This window comes from Mytilus californianus, unplaced genomic scaffold, assembly GCF_021869535.1.
Source record: "Mytilus californianus isolate M0D057914Y unplaced genomic scaffold, xbMytCali1.0.p SCAF_8, whole genome shotgun sequence".
NCBI lineage: Eukaryota > Metazoa > Mollusca > Bivalvia > Mytilida > Mytilidae > Mytilus > Mytilus californianus.
Genome location: NW_026262734.1, coordinates 27,533,783 through 27,560,788, shown reverse-complemented (window position 1 = coordinate 27,560,788; position 27,006 = coordinate 27,533,783). Strand labels below are relative to the sequence as shown.

Here is a 27,006-nt window from a genome sequence, read left to right as displayed (position 1 = left end):
TGCGATAGGAAGGACGTCCCTGAACCTAACTGACGCCCTTGTTCACCTGCTGTTTGACGAGTTGATGACTTGCACAACTTATCTGAATTTATGTACAATATTTCATTCATTTAAATAGCGTAAAATTATGTGAAGCAAAAGTAAATGTTGTAAATTTTGGGGTTATCTTGGGACAGTCGTGTATGTTTATTGGTTGCACTTAATAGGTAAAAAATATGGGCGGTGAGCTCAATTCTGGCATGTGACAATCTTACCCAACAGCTTGCTAGGTATTTTTTCTTTATGATTACGAGACACATGGTTGTAATATAATATGTAAAGGGCTAAAATTTGTCCCTTTATTATGTTGATATAATTGCACCTGTATATGGATAATATGGATTGGGGTGGTGACTGGTCTTCAACATGGCATTCGTTTCCTTGGTACAGGTAAGGGTTTTTTTTCATTTCATTATTTTAGACCTAGTAATTAACATTGTAATGTTTGTTTGGTATGTTTTGATTCGATTGAAACATGACTAGAACATGTAATTTATTTCTCATTAAAAATCTGTAACTTTTATATGGATGTTTTGCAAGTAGCAATTTTTCATTGAAAGAAAAACAAAATGCAGCTAACAAACCCTGATCATTTTGTTCTACAGCTTTGAAAAAGAGAGGCAAAAGATACCAAAGAGATATTCAAACTCATAAGCCGAAAATAAACTGAAAAGTTTATAAAAATTGCAAAATGTTTGTCTTCAAAGTCTGAATTACTAACTACTTATCAAAATTTCAAAGTGTTTATGCATTGTTCATATATGAATATATGTGTGTATTTGTTTACATTTTATTTAGTTTTGTTTTGTTATAAATTCATAAATATACTGTATGTTACGTAACGCGTGATATAAAGCATTATTTTGACAATATCAATGTTTTCTTTTTGCAATCTGTTTCAAAATGCATTTTCTATTATTATTATTTCCTTTACTATTATCACTGTTTCCTTAACAACCTGCTTTTATTCATTTAACATAATATTTGATTATTTTTGAAATGTTGTTATCTATAAAAAATGAACCCAAGTTTTACCTTTTTTCAACTATTTTCAAATGAACTGATTAAGACAAATATAGTTTAATAAATGATTAAAACCAAAAACGTACCATGGGTCAGAGAGAGTTTGGGTTAAACGTTTGAAAAGTAACATGTTATTAGGAAACGGTGTTTCATATGATTCTGAAAGTTTTCAAAACACATTTTAATCGCGACCATGCTCAGAAACATCAATGTCAGGATCAAACATAAATTATTTAGATAAAATAATCATATTGGTTCGTCTTTATATATGCATGTTGTATTTTTTAATTTGTCATATTTTGTGAATTGATGCTTTTTGAAGGAATAAAAAGTAAAATAACAAAAATACCGAACTCCAAGGAAAATTCAAACCGAAAAGTCCCTTATCAAATGGCAAAATCAAAAGCCCAAGCACATCAAACGAATGGAAAACAACTGTCATATTCCTGAGTTGGTACAGGCATTTATTTATGTAGAAAATAGTGGATTAAACCTACAAGTGCAAGTTTTTATTCAAAGTAAATGGATTAGATAAATAAAAGTTTACAAACAAAACTATTCCCTGTTCGACTGCATTTCCATGAGAATTTTTTATCTTAGCATAAGTATAAAATAAATGCATTAAAAAGAAGAACAGAATTCAGTATGATGTATATTTTTATGAATTTAGTATTTTTATTTCAAAACAGATAAATTTTATCACAAATAATATTTTTCAAACGCTGTTTTGAATACATAACACAAACGAATCTAAATGCTGAAGTATTTATGGTCAGCTTAGAAACATGTTCTCATTGTTTTATTATTTTAGTCGAGACATAGATGCGTTTTTTTTTCAAATGTATGTTTCCGCTCAAAAACAAAATATACCTTCACTGAAGAGGAAAAAAGTCGTTTATATAAAACAACAAAACCCTGAAAAATGGCGGCGGTGTTGTGAATTTCTTATAAACTGCACTGAAATTTTACCCTTTTCAAAATAGTTTAACTGAGATTGATGTCTGGTAATTTCCTCATTCCTTTATGTCTTGGTTTTTTTCCCCGTTTATTACCATTTATGTCTATATATGTTTATGTGTTAATTGATTACAAATGCAACACATAAAACCAAAGTTGACAACTTGAGTTTAACTGTACTGCTAACTGATATTACTAAATACGTTACAAGATGCCAACGTCAAAATTTAGTATGTTTTATCCGTATATTAGAAAATTGGAGCCACATTTGTGAAAAATAGATTTAAGCTATATCCAAGATTTTTAATAGCTTGCATGTGGAAATTTTAATCAATGCCATATTGAGGCCTCAAATTCTGGAATATTTGCAAAAATATTAACAATTCAAGGATTTTTACAAATGTAGAAATTTCGTTTGTAAAGCATTATTTTATAATTATTTTTATTTATTTTTTTCAAATAAGCTGATGTATCAAGTTACATTACAAAAGAAAGCCTCATTCTGATGTCAAACGACCATCGCCATATTTGCTTTCTGTTGGTTATATATTGATTAAGTTTATTGATTTTGGACGGACAATTATATATGATCTGCATTTTTTTTTTTTTAATTTATCCATTTTTACAAACGTTTTGATAGAAAATATGACTAAATTCATTGAATACCGATATAGAATTGTCAGCAAAAATAAAAACACATTGAAACACAGTCACTCGCCTTATCTTTTCTTTGCATTTTCCTTACTATAATTAGTCATCCAGAGGACATGTGTGTGTATGTGTTGGATGTTTGTGTGTTATCATTTTATGAACTTTCTTTTCATAAGCCATGCCACTGCTAAATTGTTATGATATGAATTGGAAATTTGCATAGTTAAAAATACAAATACACACACACACTTTTTCCTCTACATGGTTAACATATATGAATAATGGTAAATGATATAGTGTGAAATTCATTGCAATTCAAGCTTCTTGACTTTTGAAGTTTGCATGGAGTCCATCTGAAGATCTTGATTCATATTAACTATTGGTATAGAACTAGCTTAGTTGTATGTACAGACTATCCCCACAAGTAATGAATTGATATACAAACAATGACAATAAATACAATACAGTTAATATCCTAATTCTATTTCAAAATCTACTATTTTTAAGTTCGAGCAACCCCTCATTACCTAAACGAGGTTGTTATGTAAGTACCTATCAGGTCACTTAATTATATCTTTAGATTTTTGTTTCGTTGTCTTTTCTTTTCTCCCTTTTTGTTTATCTCTTCGCCCACATGTATTGTTATTTTTTTGTTCTTTTTTGGTTTTTTTTGGGGGGGAGGGGGGGCTAAGAATAAGTCCATATAAATGTTTTCCAGTATCTTGTTTGTTTTTTTTTTAAATAAAAATTCGAATTTATAAAGAAATCCCAATTGTTTATTGTTTTGGTCTTTTACTGTAGTTTATGAATCTATATATTTGTTTACTATTTAACGGCTTTTGCACTCCATGATCAATTTGCGGTTGTAATTCGTACGTATAAAGCCAAAAGGCCCTTGTATTTTTTTCTTCCGTGACATGTATGTTTGGTAATACAGTAGCTGTTATACCATCTTTAATGACTTATGCCATCTTTTAGCTCATTTACTGATCTAGTTTAATGTTTTCTTTGATCTTTGAACCTGCATTATCTTTTTGCATGTTTTGTTCTGGTTTAAAAAAAGGTTATCTATACAATCTAAAGCATGTCGACACCACACATATTCAATGCAAATATCTTTAAATCCTGTTTTTCTCTGAAATCACTTTATAAAGGGATCTTTTTACTTCCTCGTGTGATAGCTTATATATACATGTGAAAATTTTAATCAATTCTACATAAAAAAAATTTAATTTGTGTTGCACAATAGTTATTCAAATCTTATTTTATTTCTAGATAATACATAAAAAGATGAAATATATTGACATGCACGTTTGTGCAACGAGTGTAATGGTTTTAGAATTTTTTTATACTATGCAACAAATAAATAACAAATACTAGTATATATATTGGGTTGCTGTCTCATTGATTATACGGCCACATTGTTGTGGTTTTTTTGTTGTTGTGTTATTCGATGTCTGTATCAAGTTTTGTAAATAATTACTAGTAAGTGGTATAAAAATAAGAAGATGTGGTATGATTGCAAATGAGACAACTCTCCACAAGAGACCAAATGACACAGACATTAACAACTATGGTGTTCTTTCTTTCATTCTTTCTTGCTTTTTTTTCTTTTTTTTTTTTACATATCCTTTTTTTTTGTTCTTACTGTTAACTTCTGGAGTGGCTTCCACAATTCCACTTCAAGTGGAGATAGATATGAGGTGGTAAACTTTTCGTTAAAAATGCATGACATTGTTCTCTAAGACGTGATAAAAACGGTGATTTAAGCATATTATAAACTGTATGATTATCTTCAGCAAATATCCAAGTGTTTAGATAGACAACTTTGGTCCAATGATTGTAGTTTGAAGTCACGACATTACATAACGCGTCTTCATTAGGCTGACACTTAATTAACGAAGATTCATGCGCCAAGTAAAATTCGCCACGATTTAAATTGAGAGGCGTCATCTATTGCATGTAATGTCATTGAAGAGACTTTAAGAGAACCTATAATCGTTGATTTTTTTCTTTTTAAAAGAAATGAGGTAATTAAATGTATTGACAATTCTGATTGAGATGTCTAAAGAATTAACCACGTACGTTTAAAAGCAAATCTTAATAGAAAAAAAAAGATCCAGATATATTTTTGTAAAGGAAAGTAGAAGAGACAGATAATACCATTATCAAAAGACAGAAAAAATAAAGATTCAGAAATTCAAAAATCGAGGGTGAACATAAATGCTCCCGAAGAGTAAACAATTCATACTAAACCAGTCGGACCTAACAACCCATTCTTCTGCCATTGAAAATGACAATAAATATACGACACTTCCGATATTGTATATATAGATATGTACCTATTGTTGAAGACCATATGTTTCCCACTGGAAATATTTTAATTGTTTGTGTCTTAGGTTTGCTCACTCTTTTACATATATATTCCATATTTCCTTCAATTCATATTAGGATCTAAATCAGAAGTTTGAGAAGTCTAATAAAACAATACATTTAAAACGGAGCTTCTAAATGAAACCGGGGGGCGGGATAAAACAGAAAAGAATAAATAGCCAAAAGCCATATAGGGAAGTTACTACCTTTAACTAACATAGCAATATGACGGGTGCCACATGTGTAGCAGGATCTACTTATCCTTCCTGAGCATCCGAGATCACCTCCAGTTTTTGGTGGGGTTCGTGTTGCTCAGTCTTTAGTTTTCTATGTTGTGTTTTGTGTACTGTTGTTTGTTTGTTGGTCTTTTTTAGCCATTGCGTTGTCGGTTTATTTTCGACATATGATTTTAAATGTCCTTTGGTATCTTTCGCCTCTCTTTAACACCATAAGTGCTGCAGAAATCAAATAGCAGCATGTATAATGGGATATAATCAAATATACATTGGCTAGAGGTATAGGGGAGTGTTGAGATCTCACAAAACATGTTTAACCCCGCCGCATTTTTTCGCCTGTCCCAAGTCAGGAGCCTCTGGCCTTTGTAAGTATTGTATGTTTTTTAATTTTAGTTCATTTATATGTTTCGGAGTGTGACGTCCATTTTCACTGAACTAGTACACATTTTTGTTTAGGGGCCAGCTGAAGCCCCATTGCTGGCCTTGGGCTGTTTTCTGCTCTTTGGTCGGGTTGTTGTCTCTTTGACACATTCCCATTCCCGCTCTCAATTTTATTTGTCTACTTTTGAAAGCTGTATCATGGTGATCTTGATGTCTTTTGGTTATTTTTGTCGCTGGGTTGTTGTATTATTGGTGTATATTCCTTTCTGATTTAATTATCAAAAGAGTAAAGAGTAATCAAACACATATTTAGTTTATATCATTAACCAAAAACCTTATGTCAATAGTAAGGGTCACTTTAAATAAGCAACCTTAAATGGGCAATATCTACGATTTAATAAAAACAAATAAAATATGAAGTTTTGTTTGTTTCAAACATTTATAAAAGCGGTACATTCAAACAATATTGCGCTATTAGCTGTCAGTTTGGTTCAATTTTTGTTAGAATAACCAACAACAAAAAAGAAAATCGTAAATGTATAATTGGCTTGCAAAGTCAACAATTCAACCTCGCTGGAGTCCGTATTCGTGAAACCTTTAATTTGACCCCGGGTTACGCGTGTTCAGTTAATTGTGTTTTTTTTTGGGGGGGGGGGGGGGCAATTAGTATATACGTTTTATATATAGTATGTTATAATTCAAATATGAGAATTTAAGTCAAATCGGCCGAGCATGAATTGACAGCTTATGCCCCTTTAATTAAGTCAACACTAAGGGTCACATTAATCTTGTTGTAAGTTGTGACGGAATGTGATTATCTTGAAAACAATTCTGCAATGGTTTTTATTTAATGACACTCCATGCCCTGTATATAGTTTCCAATTAATGAACTGAGTTTGTGTCTTGTGATTTCTATATGACTGGCTTTTACATATCTATAATTTGTTTTAATCAATGTGTTATATATTTGTTTGTAAAAGGTGAGACGTTAATAAAATATTGTAATATGATGTACCGAGGTAATGCAATGGGTAAAATCTTTTTTGACATTTTGTTTCCTTTTTCTATGTGGTGTTTCTGCTAATATCAGATATTCATGTGTCGTGTCATAAATTGAACATTTTTATGTGGTTCTCCTGCAAATGAGACTAAATATTTCATATCTTGTTATAAGAGCAACATGCATATCTTCAAGTATATTTGTATATCAGCTATAAATGCATATGACAGTGAAATTAAACGAAGGAATTATAAAGATAAGTTTTACCTTAAGTTTTAAAAATAAATACATTCTATAAGGGGTGTTCAATTAATATTCATTGTAATATCAGACAAAAATCCAATATACTTGATATTTGTACCAATAGTTTTTATTCGACTGAAAAATAGACCTGTATTCACGTCACGTGATATGGCAAAGGTCTACGAAATATACTACTATATATGAGGTATTTAATATGAATAAATCAGATATATGTAATGTCGTTTATATGATAAATGATATTATGGAGTATGTTTTTTACATTTTCTACGTGATATTGATAGTTTATACTTATAACGTTTCTAAAGAAATGAACGTAAGGGGATGTCAGAAAAAGATAAATGTACTTCGTCAATACTCTCTCAGCTTTGGAATAATGACCATTTAGCATGCACTGGAAACAAATCTGAGTTTCTTTGATAATCAGAATTTTCTATTTGTGATAAAATGCGTCCTCATACTTAGACCAGGCGTAAATTGGTTTTGTCACCTATAGTCCTAAGAGATAAATATCTCTGTTACATTAGAAATGCTCCAGAAGATTTAACACCAAATAAACTCACAAATGCAGTATTACATTTTAAGTGGCCACGCAATTGGCGCACAGATTTAAGTCAAACGGCAGTGAATATTTTCCAAGTCCTCACGAGACCGATATCACGCGACAAAGCTCTCTATATTCAAAACCTAAATGTCGTTTGTATCTTATCTTTAATTAAAAGTGCATCTCAAATGGCACATTACGAACCTTCTCACACCTTTAACTTTCGTGATTTCTCTTTTGAACAAAGCATAAACATTATCGGAGAGAAGAATCTGTTATTGCCATAAAACGACAGAAAGTTATTGCATTGAAATATTTGATATCTATATATCTTTTAGCACTTTTCTTTGGCACTGCACTGGCCTTTGTATATTGATTAAGTTTTCCACTTCAATGCATCTATTTTCTGACGTTGTATAGAAACTTGCTACGATCTTGTTCTTTCAAATGAATAGGACTAATTCAGCGTAATAGGCGAACCTAACAAATTACTGTCAACAGATCTTATTTTCATGATTTTAATCACAATTCTTTTGCACCTGATCTGAAATCACGGCCAATTAAAAGACTGCGCATGTCGAAATGTTATCGGTTATATCCGGTATAGAGCGGTCCAATAAATAGGATATTGTATGTGCAAAAAAGGCATTAAATGGAAATGATTATTGTAAATATTAAAAAAGAATTATATGTATGAACGAATTTAAATTGAAAACCATTGAATTCTCTTGTGTTGTATAAAAAAACAATTCAAATATTTATACCAAGGACGCGCTAATTATTTCATCAAATATTGAATTGCAAATCATTATGCAACTTTCTGGTTGTATAGTAACTGCGGTCGTTTCCAATGTGTACATACGTTTTGCAATGGTTGAATTCTTTCTTTTCAATTCATTTCTTTTCCTTTGAGATATGTAAAATAGAAATCCTTGCATCTTTTTGCGTTGTATACGTCCTTGACTCATTTTGTCACCTTTTATATCGAAAGTATAAGTTTGTAGTGTAAATCGGAGATGATGCATGATGATGATTGGCGGCTGTTTAACGTCCGGTGGCAAAATGAAAATATATTCAAGACAAGAACATGCTCATGCGAAGTGATTGTGAACCCTGCATTATATAAGACCGACACGCTGAGCCGGATTTTTAACATTCTAGTTCACAAGGTCCGCAGGAAGACATGTTACCCTACTAGACACATTATTCTGACTCCGAGCCGACCAGTAGTTCCTCTTATTTCTTAATGCCGCGTGCTTGGCGGAAAAGCAGCAAATACAAATTTTAAAGACTTTGGTTTGACCGGACGGAGATTGAACTCACGACCCCCGCACTCGAGGCCACAAAGTTATATTCTTCAATTATATGCGGGTATCACCAATTGAGAAGGAAATGTTGACCCTTCCGGAGCACATGTTCAGTTTTCTGTTATATTTTATTGGCTGCGTTTTGTCTTTCGACATGTTTTCTATTGGCTCCAAAAGTATTTTCTTATAACTAAACATCAATGGTTGTTGTTGATGTTGTCGCGTTTGTTGTTTTTGTTCAGGGAAATCTTCAAAACTTTGATACACGTTTTCTTATCTTTAAGCTTTCAAAACTTAGAGCTGCCTTATTTTAAATATTTCTTGTATAATTGAAGTTTATATTTTGTGAAGAAGATTGTTAGCCATTATGTCGTCGTTGTGTTTACCAAAGTCTTGCTCTCTATCAATTACATATACTAACAACTCGATGTTTACTTTCAATTAAGACACAATCATTTATTTCTCGTATCAACTAAATTTCTCTGATATCTATATAAAATATACGTTCATTGATAACTTTTTATCAAATCGCATGTTTGTATACTATAAAAATAAATTACGTTTATATTGAAAGATTTTATTGATGTACACACTACAGGTGCTTTTTGAATATTTTATAAATATATTATCTTGTATACGCATATTTTGTGATTGTAAATCTCTGTTACTTTGTTAACTTTTATATAAGTAAAGTTTTGATAAAGACTGTCACCTATTTCTCAGTTCTACATTTGTAAAAATGCCTTTTTAGTTCTGTTGCAGAATATTATATTTCCACTCACCTTAACACCAAAAGAGATGATTTGCATAAGTTAAATTTCCTGAAATAGGAATCTTGAACTCGAAGTACGACTTATGTCAAATAAGGTCCTTGTCGCATCTTTTCCTTTTGTATCTTTGACTTCGATGCACCGCTCGAATATTTATATACTAGTATATTTATAGCTGAATTTTATTTTTATTAGCTATAGTTAGAGGAGGGGTAAAGCGTCTGCGCAATGCTAGGCGGTGTAGCCGTAGAAGTGAGAAGTGAAAAGTACAGGTTCCAGCCCCGGTCGGGGAAGAACTAAAGATTCAGATCTACATCTACATTGTTAGGTTGATTTTCCAGGCATTATATATCATATATATTTATATATATAAAACCATGCCCAAATATGGTCAATTTAAAATCATTTAAATATAAAGATGTCTTTTGGTGATTTTGTATTCAGTTGATGTTTTACCAAACATCTCCCTTTATTCATACTGAATAAACATATATGTCCAAACTTTTATCCTAAAATGTAGTATATCCTTTTAGAGTATTATATTAGAAAATAGGGGATGGGATGAACAATTAGTTATCTGTCCTGCAAGGATGTTGCCTCAACTGGTGATCCCGAGTTATATAGATGAGGGTCTGAATGAGGTTTACAAAATAGAGAATTATAGGCAACACATAAAGAATATAGACAAAGAATCAGTAAAAAGTTAGAAGAGAGAATAATGGGCTGCTTGATTTAAACAAAAGAAGGAACAATGGACATAAAAATTAAAAAGTACAGAAAATTGGCCTTAAACATATATAGATATCCCCCCCCCCCCAAAAAAAAATCAAGACCCTCATAGCTGTATATAAATAGTCATGGTAATGGCCGAAAATTAATTGTAATATACTTTGTATATAACTTTGTATGAAATACATAATGAATATTTATTGCAGATCAATGTTAAGCCTGCTATCCTTATTTGTTTTGTTTTTAAATCTGTTTAATTTCAAATCGCAAACTCTTCTGAACAATATTTGGACCTTGTTTTTTTTAAGTTCCTAAAAACTAAGTCTATATGGCTTTATTTTACATTCGAAGATCTGACTGAATTTTTATACTTATTATATGAAATATCTCGATGCTTAACTAAATATAATCAAAATGTCTAGCATTTACTGATATTGGTAACACAAGGTCCCTGTGGTGACTACTGTCATGTCGTGACTACTGTCACTATACTGAACATACTTGTATTGCTCTTACATTTGTCACTTTTTGCCTGGAAATATAATATTTGAGATTAGAAGAGTCTTCTGTATATACACCTCTTTATATACAGTATAGATGCTTGTATATTTAAAGGTTGAGACAGACATAACATCAAATATATCACAGGACATTCAAACGACATATGAGAAACTTAGGTAATTAGGTTCAATACCTTAACAACTGCCTTTATTCGCCCTGAAAATACATGAAATATTTGCCACTGCATGTATCATTATTAAACGTAATAATTAATCTACCCTAAGTTTGATATTAGCATTATAAGATGCGCGTTTCATGGCAAAATATGTTAATGCAGAGACTACCAGTCCGCCAGATCAAATGCATGCTAATTTTAATTGATTGATTGGTTTGTTGGTGTTTAACTCCACTTTCAGGACTATTGGCTATTTTGTGGCGGCCAGTTTTTATTGGTGGAAGAAAACGGATTGCCCTGAGAGAACGACCGACCTTCGGCAGGAAAACTGGCAAATCCTAGTCAATTCAGATTAGAGTCGAACGAACCTACCACGTGTGGGATTCCGACTCACAACCTCAGTGTTCACAGGCGAGTGATGCAGTAGTTAAACTACTTAGACCACGCGTCAACAGAGGTCTCGCATGCATATGTTCAAATAACCGATAAAACATGCATGATATGAATTGTGCCATACATTATTCTCCGTCCTCTGTGACATTCTCTTACACCTTGCAACGTACATATCATGACAGAACTGAATCACCGACTTAACTGTTCTTTGATGTTTGCAATATGTTCCAAAGTTTATATAGGTTACAAATCTGGCATTTCTGAACTGCCTTGTATAGCTTTGTGTGAAAAAAAAATATGCATTACTTTTATGTATAGTGCATTTGTATAGTATAAAGCAGATAAATTGTGAATAAAAGGCATTCTTACTTTTATGTATGAAAAACATGTATTCCTCACAAGAATGCAGATTTTGTATAAAAGAGAAATTTCTTAAAAACTCATAAAGTGTCATTAAATTGTTAGTCGGAATAATTGACAACAAATTTGATTTTGGAGTGTACTAACTAACCCAGTTGATCCATTATCGCCTGGAATTTATAGCTTCACGTCGTATATATTTGATCAGGTTAATTTTACATACCGCTGATAGGGACGAAACTTTTATAATATGACAGAATAAAAGTGAGGTACATGCTATGCTGTCACAGTAGGAGACACTTATGTATTTCAAATTTTGATTAGCTAAAATGAATATTACACGAAGTCTGCAATTCAAAACATATTTAATGATTATCTATAGTTAGGCTAAATATTGTCTGAATTAAGTCGATGAAACAGCGAAAGAAGCATGGTATAAACTATATGAATAAAAGGAGATGCAGAGAATTCGTCAATGCAACAACAGTTCAATTTAACACCAACAATCGAAATACAGTCTGCAATAACAGATAGGTAAAATTGAGAATGGAAATGGGGAATATGTCAAAGAGACAACAAACCGACCACAGAGCAGACAACAGCCGTAGGCCACCAATGGGTCTGCAATGCAGCGAGAAAATCCCGCACCCGGAGGTGGTCCTCAGCTGGCCCCTAAATAAAATTGTGTGCTAGTTCAGTGAAAATGGACGTCACACTAAACTCCAAAACATATAAATAAACTAAAATTAAAAAACATACTATACTAACAAAGGCTAGAGGCTCCTGACTTGGGACAGGCGCAAAAATGTGGCGGGGTTAAACATGTTTTGTGAGATCTCAACCCTCCCCCTATACCTCTAGCCAATGTAGAATAAAGAAACACATAGCAATACATAGGTGTCCATACAATATGTCAAACTCTAAATCGAGCCGAGTTTATAACAGAGTTGTGAATGAATTTAACAGAGACTATCAAAGCGCTGCCATCTACAGCATATTCTCCAAAAAACTTAGGATAGGATGTAAGAAAACCACTGACGAGGTTCCGGACTTGGGACATGCACATTGACATTTGGTGGGATGACTTATGACTATCTATATACTTGTCACATGGGGTACATTGGTGCTATTACCACTGACTGTGTGTGTGTCTATGGACGATATATGTATAGATTTCACCTTCTCGTCTTTTGGTTTCTAAATTTGATTCAATGACAAACCGATAAGCGGCAATCCTATCATAACTTCTAATTTTGTTTCGGTTGCTTGTATTAAAAAAATGTCTTTAATTGTCTTTTAAATGTATAAATATATTTTTATGTACTCAATAAAAAGCCGAATGCGTAAAAAGATTTCATTTCTTCTCCGAGATTCCGTCAAATATATTTTCTCAGGTTCAGTACTAATATATAAACGCAAAAACTCGTTTGAGCCTACTTTTCATAATCTAAGATATTTTACAAATATGTATACCTATACAGTATGTTCTCCTAAACATAAAATAAAAAGAGTTCGTTGATTTATTGGCTTTTTACAAGTATTTCATGGAATTGTTTTGTTGTATAGATTCATCCCCTTTTCCCTACCATTCCTCTGAGACTGCTATGAACGTATTCATCTCTAATTACGATCCAGTTAAATACTATAAGGTTGTTTTAAATTTTTATGCTCGCACAAGACTAATCAGAAGTGTTTATGGCTTAAGCAAAATAAACAACAACGCACCACAATGTATCCTCTGTTTTGAATGTGGATCTTTTCTTTTCATATTAATTAATTTTAATCTCCTGTGTAATTTTATCATTTCGTTATTTCTTGTAGTTTTTTTTATTTATCTGTCATTCCCCGTTTAACCATTTGTGTTCATTTACTACTACATTTTTCAAAATTTATTTTTGTTCATGAAAGTTTCCTATATATAGAAGATTTTGATACTTGTTACAACATCCTGCAAAATAAAAGTGAAACCAATTTGATGAAACATTTAAGTATGTAAAATCAGATTCAGACAAACTAAAAGTTGACGCGCGAGTATATGCATAAATTGTCAAGTAGCATCCTGAAGTGGCAATTGTGTAGGTATAAAAATAACTTCTCTTTCTATGTTTCCTCGTGTCAGTTTTTAAAGTGACATTTTTATTTGTCTTCAAATGGGTTCCAATTCAAAATGGCGTCAACATATTCAAAAGTGACTACCCGTCCCGTCGTTTTCTCGTTCAGTTTTAACGAAGGATATCCTTATTTTAATTGCGTTAATTTTGTTGGGCGCGAGGAAACAATTTTGATAAAAGCCTCTTACACATAAGTGTGAAAAACCTCCTGGTACTTATAAACACTTAAATATAAAGCTCCTACGGTTACCAGATCTATACCTACTGGCTTGTTAGAGCCTGTTTCATATGTCTATTGCAACGAATTAAAATATTTACTGTTGTTTCGTGCTGCTTCTAAGACATGTTTCTTGTCAAATGTAATTTTGGGGGTTGCAATAATTAACCTTTTGATGTTGAAATGGACATTCGTCACAGGAATCAAAGCTATTAACGCATACGAGGTATTGGTGTATTCATTCACTCCATGTTTCACTTATTACATTCATCTTCCTCTTAGAAACATGACAAGTGAATGCATATTTCTCCAGCCATAAATCTAAGTGTTTTGATATCGATTTCATATGTTTTAGTGGTTTTTCTTACATTAAAAGCATCTTTTTTTGCAATACAAAAAGATGAAACAGACTGCACTTCTTCTGTGAAGTATTTTCTGCCTTTGTACTATCTTATATACGCTGGTGATTGAACGGTCTGACCAAATGACCTCTTGTTATTATTTTATAAGGTCAGTTTGTTCTGGTCGCGGAAGTAAGTGCAAACTATGATATATGCCACACAGTACCGAATCTTCTGGTTATCATAGTATAGACCTTGACTCAAAAAATTTCAACCAGGAGATATTTTTTTTTATATCAAAAGGCACGAGAAGAGCAATCTTGGCCATCGTTTTTTTAGAACTGCACGATTGTTTGTGTTTAAAACATATTCTTGTATTGTTTGATATCATAGCTACCCGTATATATTTAAGTATATATGCATTAGCTTTTTTCACTTCATACAAATGAAATGCCCGAAATAAGTCCGAAAAATAGTTGAATAGAAGAGAAACATACTGTTAGATCCTTTACCAGAAATTTTACATTTATTAATTTTTTTTATTCGATTGCACTGTTATGTATTGAGAACTGTTTAAGAAATTGGTTTGGAATTGATTTCAGACATGCATGCAGTTTATTCCCTTGTAAGTTTCTTCATTAGTTTTTCCAATTATCGGTTTATATTTAAAATCTTGTAATACAATTAAAATAAATTGTTCGTAAATATGATTGTGTCCAAAAAATACGACTTAACATGTCCTATGAAATTGAGTGATTGATTGATGTTTGCTTCATGCCGTCTCAGCACAATGTCCTATTAAGGTTTAGTTTTACAATAAAATTATTTTGCGAGGGGAATGTCCTACTTTTGGGTTTTCCAAATTCTAGTTCCTGCCGAGGTTTCATAAAAATGCATCCATCATGCGCCAAAATTTACTCCAGCGATTCAATACATGCATGTGCATTGCTACAGCGAATGCACGAAATACGTTTTGACTTTCAAACTTTTAACCTTGTGTGTAAACTAATAAATAACTATAACACAAAAACATGCATACACCGCCTGTGCACAAACGCACTAAGGCGCTTTTAAATTATTATATTTAAAAGCTTTTCCGGAAGTAAAATATTACTACTTTTTTTCGGGACAATTTCGTCTACACGAGAAAGTTGGTAGATTTCTATTTTTCGCTTCTGTTCAACTTAATGTACTTTAATTTTCAATGATGTCATCAACTGTTGTATAAAACTTTAAATTAGAAATACAAAATTACGTTTTCATTTGTAATCCAACTTCAATGCTTCTTACTTTGCCTGAATTTATTACAGAAATTTCTTTCGGCTGTTTTAAGGTTTTTTTTAAATATCATACCAGAGAATGAGTAGGCCGCACATGAAAAGAAAATAATTTCTTTGAAAGGTTACTTATTCATTTTACCTCAATATTCACCTGAATTCCTATTTGAAATTCATTCAAGTTAATCTTTGAATGAAACCCGGAAATGTCTCCGATAAAATATTGGTTTGCGTTCATTAAAATTGAATACAAACAACAGCCTAAAACAACAATGTATTATGTTCGCAGCCAGGTCTATTGGCACATCTGTGTGACAGTTGACACAAAGGATATGGAATCACGTCCTCTTCAACTCTACTCTGACATCACCGAATGCGACTTCACACCGGAGACTTACTTTTTACTTCCAATGAGATCACGTGACGGATGCCACTAGTGGAGTAGGTACTGAATACCTTTCCCCAGCTCTCGAGTTTCAACCGGTTTTTTGGTAGAGTGCGTGTTGCTCAATTTGTAGTTTTCAGTGTAGTGTTTTGTAAAATGTTGTTCATTTTGTCTTTTTCCTTTGGCTATGCATAGTTGTCTATAATTTTCTTCGACTTATGATATTAGATTTCCCTCTTTGTTCTTTTGTCCCCTTTTGAAAAAGTCATTAATCATTAGATTACCTTACTGGTTTTAATTGGTGTTCAAAGAGAGGTTAAAGATACCAGAGGGACATTCAAACTCATAAGTCGAAAATAAACTGACAAAGCCATGGCTAAAAAAGAAAAAGACAAACAGACAAACAAAAGTACACAAAACACAACATAGAAAACTAAAGACTGAGCAACACGAACCCCACCAAAAACTGGTGGTGATATCAGGTGCTCCGGAAGTGTAAGCAGATCCTGCTCCACAGGTGGCAAAGGTACGAAGACCTGCAAATGTTCACATCTTTGTCCTTGGTCTTTATTGGATTGTTGTCACGTTGGTATATATAAGCATATATACCATGCACATATTTTTTTAAAAATTTTTACCAGTTATTTAGGCCTTTAGCAATTCATATAAATATTATATATATACTAGTATATATATCTAATGGAAAGAGCCTGCTCTTGATAATTTCACCGAGATTCATGGTTATATACATTTGAAATTGATATATGTTTTATCAGTATAAAGAGGGGGAAATGCACAAACATTAGACGAGTTTTCTTGGACGATAAAACAATTTTACTTTATAGAAACCATGCACTAATTGATAAGCTATATATAGGCGTGACACTTCCAGTTTAGTGCATATCCTACGACTTTGTTTTGTGCTCAGGAAAAGACATACAAACCAATTACTTTATGAAACATTGCGCCGTACCATCAAAATGTTTTTTTAGAAAGTCCAACAGCTAGGCAGAACAACATTCATTCCATGTATTTACTACCTTAGTAAAGGGTTAGACCATGGTCGTTCTTGGTGACAAGAAGCCATACCAATTGATGAAAAGGAATTGTATTTACTACCTTAGTAAAGGGTTAGACCATGGTCGTTCTTGGAGACAAGAAGCCATACCAATTGATGAAAAGGAATTGTATTTACAACCTTAGTAAAGGGTTAGACCATGGTCGTTCTTGGAGACAAGAAGCCATACCAATTGATGAAAAGGAATTGTATTTACTACCTTAGAAAAGGATTAGACCATGGTCGTTCTTGAAGACAAGAAGTCATACCAATTGATGAAAAGGAATTGTATTTACTACCTTAGTAAAGGGTTAGACCACGGTCGTTTTTGAAGACAATAAGCCATACCAATTGATGAAAAGGAATTGTATTTACTACCTAAGTAAAGGGTTAGACCACGGTCGTTCTTGAAGACAAGAAGCCATACCAATTGACGAAAAGGAATTGTATTTACTACCTTAGTAAAGGGTTAGACCATGGTCGTTCTTGAATACAAGAAGCCATACCAATTAAGGAAAAGGAATTGTATTTACTACCTTAGTAAAGGGTTAGACCATGGTCGTTCTTGAAGACAAGAAGCCATACCAATTGATGAAAAGGAATTGTACTTACTACCTTAGTAAAGGGTTAGACCATGGTCGTTCTTGGAGACAAGAAGCCATACCAATTGAGGAAAAGGAATTGTATTTACTACCTAAGTAAAAGGTTAGACCATGGTCGTTCTTGGAGACAAGAAGCCATACCAATTGATGAAAAGGAATTGTATTTACTACCTTAGTAAAGGGTTAGACCATGGTCGATCTTGAAGACAAGAAGCCATACCAATTGATGAAAAGGAATTGTATTTACTACCTTAGTAAAGGGTTAGACCATGGTCGTTCTTGATGACAAGAAGCCATACCAATTGATGAAAAGGAATTGTATTTACTACCTTAGTAAAGGGTTAGACCATGGTCGTTCTTGAAGACAAGAAGCCATACCAATTGATGAAAAGGAATTGTATTTACTACCTTAGTAAAAGGTTAGACTATGGTCGTTCTTGGAGACAAGATGTCATACCAATTGATGAAAAGGAATTGTATTTACTACCTTAGTGAAAGGTTAGACCATGGTCGTTCTTGGAGACAAGAAGCAATACCAATTGATGAAAAGCTAGGAATTGCATTTTCTACCTTAGTAAAGGGTTAGACCATGGTCGATCTTGAAGACAAGAAGCCATACCAATTGATGAAAAGGAATTGTATTTACTACCTTAGTAAAGGGTTAGACCATGGTCGTTCTTGGAGACAAGAAGCAATACCAATTGATGAAAAGCTAGGAATTGCATTTACTACCTTAGTAAAGGGTTAGACCATGGTCGATCTTGAAGACAAGAAGCCATACCAATTGATGAAAGGAATTGTATTTACTACCTTAGTAAAGGGTTAGACCATGGTCGTTCTTGGAGACAAGAAGCCATACCAGTTGATGAAAAGGAATTGTATTTACAAACTTAGTAAAAGGTTAGACCACATTCATTCTTGAAAACAACAATTATATATCTCATTATAAGCAAATATTTGTGTAATTAAGAAACAACACCTGGTATTAGCTGCGGGAAAGTTTGATTTCTAAGACACATGTTCTGATGTTCAATCTAAGTTAAGGTTGCTTAAACCACGTCAATTGTTTTAACTGATATAATGACAATGATGTTTAGTTAACAAGATTCTAAAGTTCATTGTTTCATCATGAACAACAGATTTGACTAAATTTTGCATGGTAATTAAAAAATTTATATCTGTATTTCCCATGCTCTTATTAAAACCTTAGTTTCTTCTCGCTCTCTCTCTCTCTCTCTCTCTCTCTCTCTCTCTCTCTCCCTTTTTTCTTAATGATTACATATTCCATTTAGATTGCGCCATTGACAGCTGATTTAAGTAAAATTATATATATACATATTACTCAACTCTTATTTCCATATATATTTAACTTTTGTGCATTAAGCTCGAGGTCAACATAAATGTTCTGGTTCTTATTGATTTCTTAAATCATTTTTTCTATAATAATATAATTTTCATCTTCAACAATATATAAAACTTTTAAAAAACAGCACCTCTCTTCCAGTGGCAAATTTTCTTATCTCTAAGTGACCATCCTAATAGGTGCTACCAGAAGTCCATTAAAAGAGGAACCTCTAGTAATGGACTTTTGGTGCTACACAACATCTAAATTTAGCAAAGGCACATTATCATCATCATAATATATACTTTTCGGCAATCAGATATTCAAATTGGCGGGAAATAGCATGCTTCTTTCCGCTGTTATCAGATAAAAATATGCATTTACGGGAAATCGTATGGATGTTTTAGGAAAATCACCAGAAAAAATGAAAACCGAAATTTTGCCATTTATTATCCCATAATGCGCATATTATTATTAGAATAGTACAGTATTACAGTTATTCTTTCTCTTCAAGTTTACAAAATATAATTATGAATGGCAATCTCCATGCGTTCGTGTTACATTGCACAACACGTAGGACCGCTGTTTCTGTCATTTCGAGATCTAATTGACACATTTCTCATCATTTACAAATTCATATTCACTCATTATCTCATTATTGTGTGATAATTAAACAATTTTCTATTCATAAACAAGACCTGCCTAATCGTTGTACTTGTTACGATTTATTAAACGTCACTGCTGGGATTCGGATATATCATTCCAGAATCCACGTGCAGCGGGACAACCTCTGCTTGGGACAGACGCCACCTCTATAGGAAATTTACATCTGTATTGTCGTCAGGCGGTAGAAACAGACAAATCCTACGAATTCGTCAAATTTGAAAAGTAAAGTGTTCATTCCATCAGTTAAATACAACTGTAAACAACATTTTTGTCAATTTTCATGTCAATTGCTATCAAATAAACGCCAAGTCGTTTTTGTCTTAATTACTCAACAGCTCCCCTGTTTCGGCTTCTCTGGAGCCCAAATGCTGCGATTTATTCATCTTTTGTCTAAAATCATATGACCTCTCGTTTTCTTTCATTAAAACAAATTGTTACATCGTTTTTAATATTTATTATTCTTACATTTTCACTGTGCCTTAATCAGTATATAATTAAATACATCGTGAAAAACAAATCAGTTTCATTACTTTGTATAATCTGCATGGATTGTTAAATGAACTTCTTATCATGAAGTACATAACAAGTGCGGCTTTTTCAAAACGTCCGCGTGTTTTTTCATGACTGTAGCTTTTGTCCTTATGTTTGATATTTCAAACTTTGTTTTAAATTATAGTTTATAGACAGACGACATTATTAAAATCTGGTTTTATTCGAGACATGAATTTTATTTTGGTATTTTTGTCTGTTCACGGATCTTCTCTTCTATGGAAGCCACAGTCAAAGCGAGGCATATGATTTATAGACACACAGACAGAAGTACATTTTGTGTTTTAATTCAAAATGAAGATGCACTTAAATTTGCAGAAAGATTGTGTTTTGTGTACTGTTGTTTGTCTTTTGGTCGTTTTTCGTTTTTTTTTTCAACGACATTGTCAGTTTATTTTCGATGTATGAGTTTGAATATCCCTCTGGTATCTTTCGCCTCTCTTTATCTAACAGTTCACAGTGTTCAGAGAATACCCTCCGAATGTTTTGCTGACAGAGATATGCCTGACGTGATATGCATTGGTGAAAGATGATTTCTTTTGTTACATAATTGCAAGTAAAAACTGTGCGTTTTTTTTCCTTTAAAGCATGGTTTCTGTTCAAACCAATTTACATAGTTTATAGAAATGCAGGTATGTCAATATTCAGTAGACTTTTCTTGTGTTGGTATATTATATTAGCTTCCAAACATATCATCATAGCTATCTTTATAACAATGGTTACCGCCATTAGGCTTCGGATTTATGTTTCAAAAGCTGACATTTCACCACGGAGATGAAATAAACTAACTGTAATAAAACGCAAGGTATACGTCAGAATGGTTACACTGGCAATTTTCCACAATAAATAATAGGTAATCATTTACCTTTGCTAATTACTCGAATTTCAAAGGTGAAAAACGTCTTCTCGTAGGTTTGTGTCATCTTAGCTCATTCAGGTGCGATAGTTACACCTTACCTTCAAGAATCTTACAATTGAAGCCCACATGTAATTTGTTATGAATTAAGATCAAAGGATTTATAATCATTTCAGCTTGCACACCTGATGTTTATTGGTTTTGGAAACCACTCGCAGCAGTGAAAAGATTAATAAATTCTAAAAGTCAAATACGGGCAAGACACGATTCCTTAACGGAATATTATATGCCCTATAATTTTTCTACCCCTGGTTATAATTGTAATTTTAGTTTTTAAAAGCTATGACGACATGTACACGTTATTGCATAATGTTGTTTTTGTGATCAAAGTAAACTAACTTCATTCCTTAATCTTCCTGCTGGGAATGAAAAAGATATCTTGAAAATTGCAGCAACGAAAACCACATTTATAAAGTTACATGGCGTAAAGACATCAACGCGTCATCAAAATGTGTCAGAGACTCTAAAAATGTGTGATGGAAAAATCTTTTCCTTTTGGTAATCTTGGTTCCTAGACGATTTTTTCTATTATTTACAACGTTTTGAATTTATGAACACATATTTTGTCAAGGTCAACACACTTTTCTCTTCGAAGTGAACCGCCAAAAAGATTAAGTTCATATTAATTCTTTAACAAATTTGTCCATGTTTTATCTGATATCTTTGGGGATGAACCTTGAGTTTTGAAACATGTATTAAATGCCCTCTATCACACGTGTATGTATGTATCCCTTTGAAGTCCCCTGAAAAGTTCGAAGGAAGAAATTCAATGTAAAAATATTTGGTCGAACAAAATACTAATAGCGCAAACAACTGCCAAGCAATTATTCAGCAGTTAAAACCTCATAATCCTGACTGCACAACCTCTCAATTTAAGCCGTCATCTTGAAAATGCATATATCACTTGTGTTTACTGCTTATAATGCTTTAATTTACTTAATTTCCTTTGAAGTATTGTTTAACTTGACTGTTGGGTGGTTACAAGAAACAAAATGACCTGTTATGTCTGCCGAGCCTCAGAGTGTTCCCAGCGATTTCTCGTCGCCGAATCTCTTACGCTTACACCACCAACTGACGAGTTTAGACGACTTTTACTTTTGATACATTGAAAAAGATAACATTCTTGTAAGTAATATGTTTATATATGTCACCCATTCAGACTCGTGCCGGCACAAAATTGTTCGTTAAGTGGTAGGTTGTTTGTTCCTAAACACCCGCCATGCGCCTTTAAGGATTTATAAACTATCTCTAGTGTATTTATATAACCGGTTACTTTGTAATTGATAAATTTGTCAAGAGTTAATCGTAAATCTTTCTGCAAATTTAAGTGCAACTTCATTTTAAAACACAAAATGTACTTCTGTCTATGTGTCTATAAATCATATGCCTCGCTCTTTGACTGTGGCTTCCATTATCTCTTATTATTATAATGATTCAGCAATACTCGTTTTTCATTTGATCTATTACTACCACCCTTAGGGCAAGAATGAAAAAGTTAAAACTTCTACACGGAAATATAAAAAAAAACAAACCAGGAAAAAGCGCAAATTAAAGTTAACCATATCGAATTAGGTCTGTATAGGTTAATTTATATCAAGATTACTTAGAGCAGAAAGTTTGGTAAGCAAAGGATGTGTATCTATATTGGGAGGGAGGCTAAATAAATTCCTCGTTGATAGTTTTGATTTGATATTTTGTTTACTAATTTCTTAGACTGGGGACAATTAAGAATTTGACATATTTTGTAGACACCTTCCTATTGTTGAAGACTGTATTTTGATCTCTGGATGTCCTTTTGGTTACTTGTGTTTATGGGTTGCTGTTTCATTGACGTTCACCATCTCTGTTTATTCATAAACACCCCACATAATGTACCTATTAAAAGAATAATCAAAGATCGTCTTTACTTTAGAAATGTGTAAAAAGATTACTAAAATATAAGATATGCTTAATTCTTATCACATAATTGTAATAGATTTATATGAAGAGAAGATTTTATAGAATCTAATCATTTCAAAATAAATTGAAATGTTGCTTGTTGTGTTTACAGCTCTATAAAAAGTTCTGTACATTTCTGTATTCACCTCTTTTGTAGTTTCTTTTTTTTTTCATTATGGCACTATAATATTAGACAATGTATTGTTCTACTCTCGTATTGTCTCTACGATATATAACAATCACGTGACAACAATACCGAGATAACGATAATAGACCGTTTTTACATCGGATGACCGTGAGGGCATTCCGGTGTATTGCTGTCGCCTAGATTTCCATTACGTAACTTTCGTGTTGGGATTGTAACCGATCTATATACGCGGACATTATCGAGTGCAAAATAACATTCCTTATGGCTTGTTATAAATTAATTTTTTCAATGGATACTCTTAAAAATATTTTTTTTAAAACATAAATTAATAATATGAAAATGTTTTGTCGTTAGAAATATATATATATATAAGTAAAAAATCTTTAATATCTATGCACACGTACAGAAAAAGTGTGTTAACGCATGCGGAAGAATATCGCAAGAACGTTTGCTATCTTCCATGCAGAGTTATCGACCCTTGCTCTCTCTCAAGGACCGATAACTCTGCGTGGGAGATAGAACGTTTTGCGGGAAAATATGAATGCCTACTCAAATCCAATCTATTAGAAAAATCGAATTATTACAGAAGAGTGTCCACCATGCACTTGCACTGCACTATTATTAATATAGTAGAATAGAATGATATACAAATGGATGAAAATTATATATACATGTAACTGTAAAATACAAATATTAATATAATATATAACAACAAACCAGAGTATACTGATTTGTATCACTTCAATATAATAGTTATTACGATGAGGTTGAATTCCATGTCATTTATTTATCATCCACGCACGAACTTGTCTCAGAAAAAAAATATCTGTACATTAACCCTATGAACAGTATATCTAAGTAGGTAGTGTCAAGTCCCGTTAATATATATGTTCCTGATTAACCTCACTGTCAGGTATAGAGATGTGATTTTTTTTTCTGAGACAAGTGCTTGTGACCATCCACAGGCACTTGCGGTCATCCGATGTTCAGTACTTCAGAACTTTGATTCATTTTGTCTGTACAAAGTAATGCATCATTCATATGGCTGAAAATTTTGGACATAAGATATATTATTACCACGTCGGTGAACTTGATACAATTACACAGCGTTATAAAATACCATTGAAAGTCGTTGTCTGTTTTTATATCAACATAACTGTAGACTAACCTTTTTGATCATCAATTAAGAGTAAGACAGAATAGTTGCATAGTGTTTGTCCATGCACGTGAACATCTTTCAGTTATCCATATACTGTATGAATATCTGACAATTAATTCAACACAGTAGAATGGATCTCTAGGAGTGCAACATATGCCTTGACCTTTATGGTTATAAAATGAACTTTCAACAGTATTTTTAAACGATATGCATAAATTATATGTTCGACAATCCTCCGAAATATTATAGTTCATTCAACCATTTAAGATTCTACATATTTCAAGATTCCCACATTAATGCATTGTATACATATCTGTAAATGAAGAGGAATATAATTGTTCTAAGTGAAACTAATTTGACAAGCTTTTTGAGAGAACGATTAGATTTGGCAACGAAATCTATTGATATGTGTGGGTCATTTGGAGTTGATAGGGGACGATCATTTGACAATCTAGGGGGGAAGGGTAGGAAGTTTTTTTTTCGGACGGGATATTCATTTTGACCTTTTGCGAGTCTCGCTAATTTTTTGCGAAGCTTGAAATTTTATTTTCACCTTTCTTCACATTTAAATCCTGCATTTTGTTGAGTAAACTATCAATTTTCGTTCTATTTTGAGTTCTCACCAGGCCAGACTATTCATTCCCAACCAGAATGTCCAATGGACGTCCCCTATAGCTAACCACAATTTGTCATCATGATATAAATAAAACGACTTGGTCAAACATCATCAAAACTGTACTGATTTTCAAGGCCGAGCTGAGTTCAAAGGTCCAAATCTAGAATTTGTCAAATCGAAATAAGGTCAAGTTAGTCTATGTTTTGTCAATACAATACCAACTTATTTTAAAAACAGTACATGCATATAGTCAGGAAATTCACCAAGAAAGTCTTCAGTGTTTGTCTTATGTCATTTCTTAATGGTTTTGTTGTTGGGAGAATTTTGTGTTGATGGAAAATACCTGATAATTTCTGTTTGATTTATTCATGTTTTCTATTCTCAGGATATTTAGAAATTGGTATTTTTGCATACACGACTGTCTACTGTTACAGACTACATATGTTGACCTTGAAATGTCTACGTTATTTGTGTCGTTGGGTTGCTGTTACATTTACGTATACTTCACAGCTCCTGTATTCATAACCACCATGAAGAAAGATCACATCGGTTAATTTTCAAGGTTAAGTCTCAAAGGTTAAGATTAATGTCAAGAATGTCGTCAAGACACTTGGACAATCTTCACCAAACCTGTCGTACAAAAGAGCTGAGCCATGCAGGAATCAGCATAAAATGTTCGCGTGGTATATATTTGGTTTTATATTCGTCAAATTTAGTGTGCGCTTTAAACATGTACAGTTACGAAAAAGAATAAGCTTTGCTGGAGTTGCATGGAGTCTGGGGTTTAACTTCAAGATAGTAAATCTATATACAAGCATACATGCAGACATTAAAATAATCAGGGTTGCAGGGGGGGTTCTCGGTTTTGCAATTATATTGCTGATCATGTTTTTGTTTATTGTTTTTGTTTAGATTTTTTTTAATCGTGTCTTTATTGTTGGTATTTTATTCATTGTAATTAACACATGCTGATACATGTTTTTGACAATATCAGTCATTCACAATGAGCATTCCTCGCTTCTGCTTTAAATATTACTTGATTTACTTATTAAATGATTATCTTTAGACGTCTTTTAGTTTCGTATATGAAAATATTTTGAATTATTGATGCTTCGACATTTCAGTTTAATACCATATACAAATATATATGTATATATCGTGTAGGTAAAAAAAATTATTGCAAATTGAAAAAAAAAGTTATAAATACAAAACAAGTCGACAAATATTACACAAATTCAACAACACAAACCCAACTAAACATTCAAGGCTACATCATGTGTTCAGGAATGTTAGCAGTTCCAGCTTCACTACTACACCCGTCATGACGTTCATGATCAAGACAAGTATAAAATTCTAGTGACAAGATCTGTTTGACTATAAGGTGATTGACAAAGTAAGGAAGAAGGAATTTTAACTGGATGAAGCTTAGAAAATGCATCAATATAAAAATAAGGAGGTGTGGTATGATTTCCAATGAGACAACTATCCACCAAAGTTCAAATAAAGTGGATGTAAGCAATTATAGACAAACCTACAACCTTCAACAATGAGAAAAACACATACCGTATAGTTGGTTTTAAAAGGGACCGACATGAAAAATATATAATATAATTTATAACAAAACAATTTACGAACAACAAATATGAAAGACATGAACCAAAGACAACCACTGAACTACAGGCTCCCGACATGGGACAGGCACATACAGGATGTGGTGGGGTTAAACATGTTTGTGAGCGCTCAACCCTCCCCCTATCCTGGGACAGTGTTGTAACAGCACAACACAAGAACAAACTATCAAAATTCAGTTTTAAAAAGGCTTAACTCATCAGATCGATTCAAACACAGAAATGGTAATTTCTGTAACAGATAGTACGTAGTGGTCAACCAAGTCTTGAAAGTCACAGTTCACACGCGGTGACCACAAAAAGCAGCATATTTTACAAGACTGTGACATGTGGCACTGAGAAAAAAATGAAATG

At 32.7% G+C, this 27,006-nt stretch overlaps 1 protein-coding gene across 1 annotated transcript in view; it reads left to right on the top strand.

Moving 5' to 3' along the window:
- The first annotated feature begins 289 nt into the window (after nucleotides 1-289).
- Nucleotides 290-27,006, top strand: part of LOC127712044 (T-box transcription factor TBX2b-like) — a 49,634-nt gene continuing 22,917 nt past the window's right edge. The window contains exon 1 of the mRNA XM_052218233.1: nucleotides 290-429. Coding sequence (XP_052074193.1) covers nucleotides 368-429 — 62 coding nt within the window. The 5' untranslated portion in view covers nucleotides 290-367. The remainder of the gene's footprint in view (nucleotides 430-27,006) is intronic.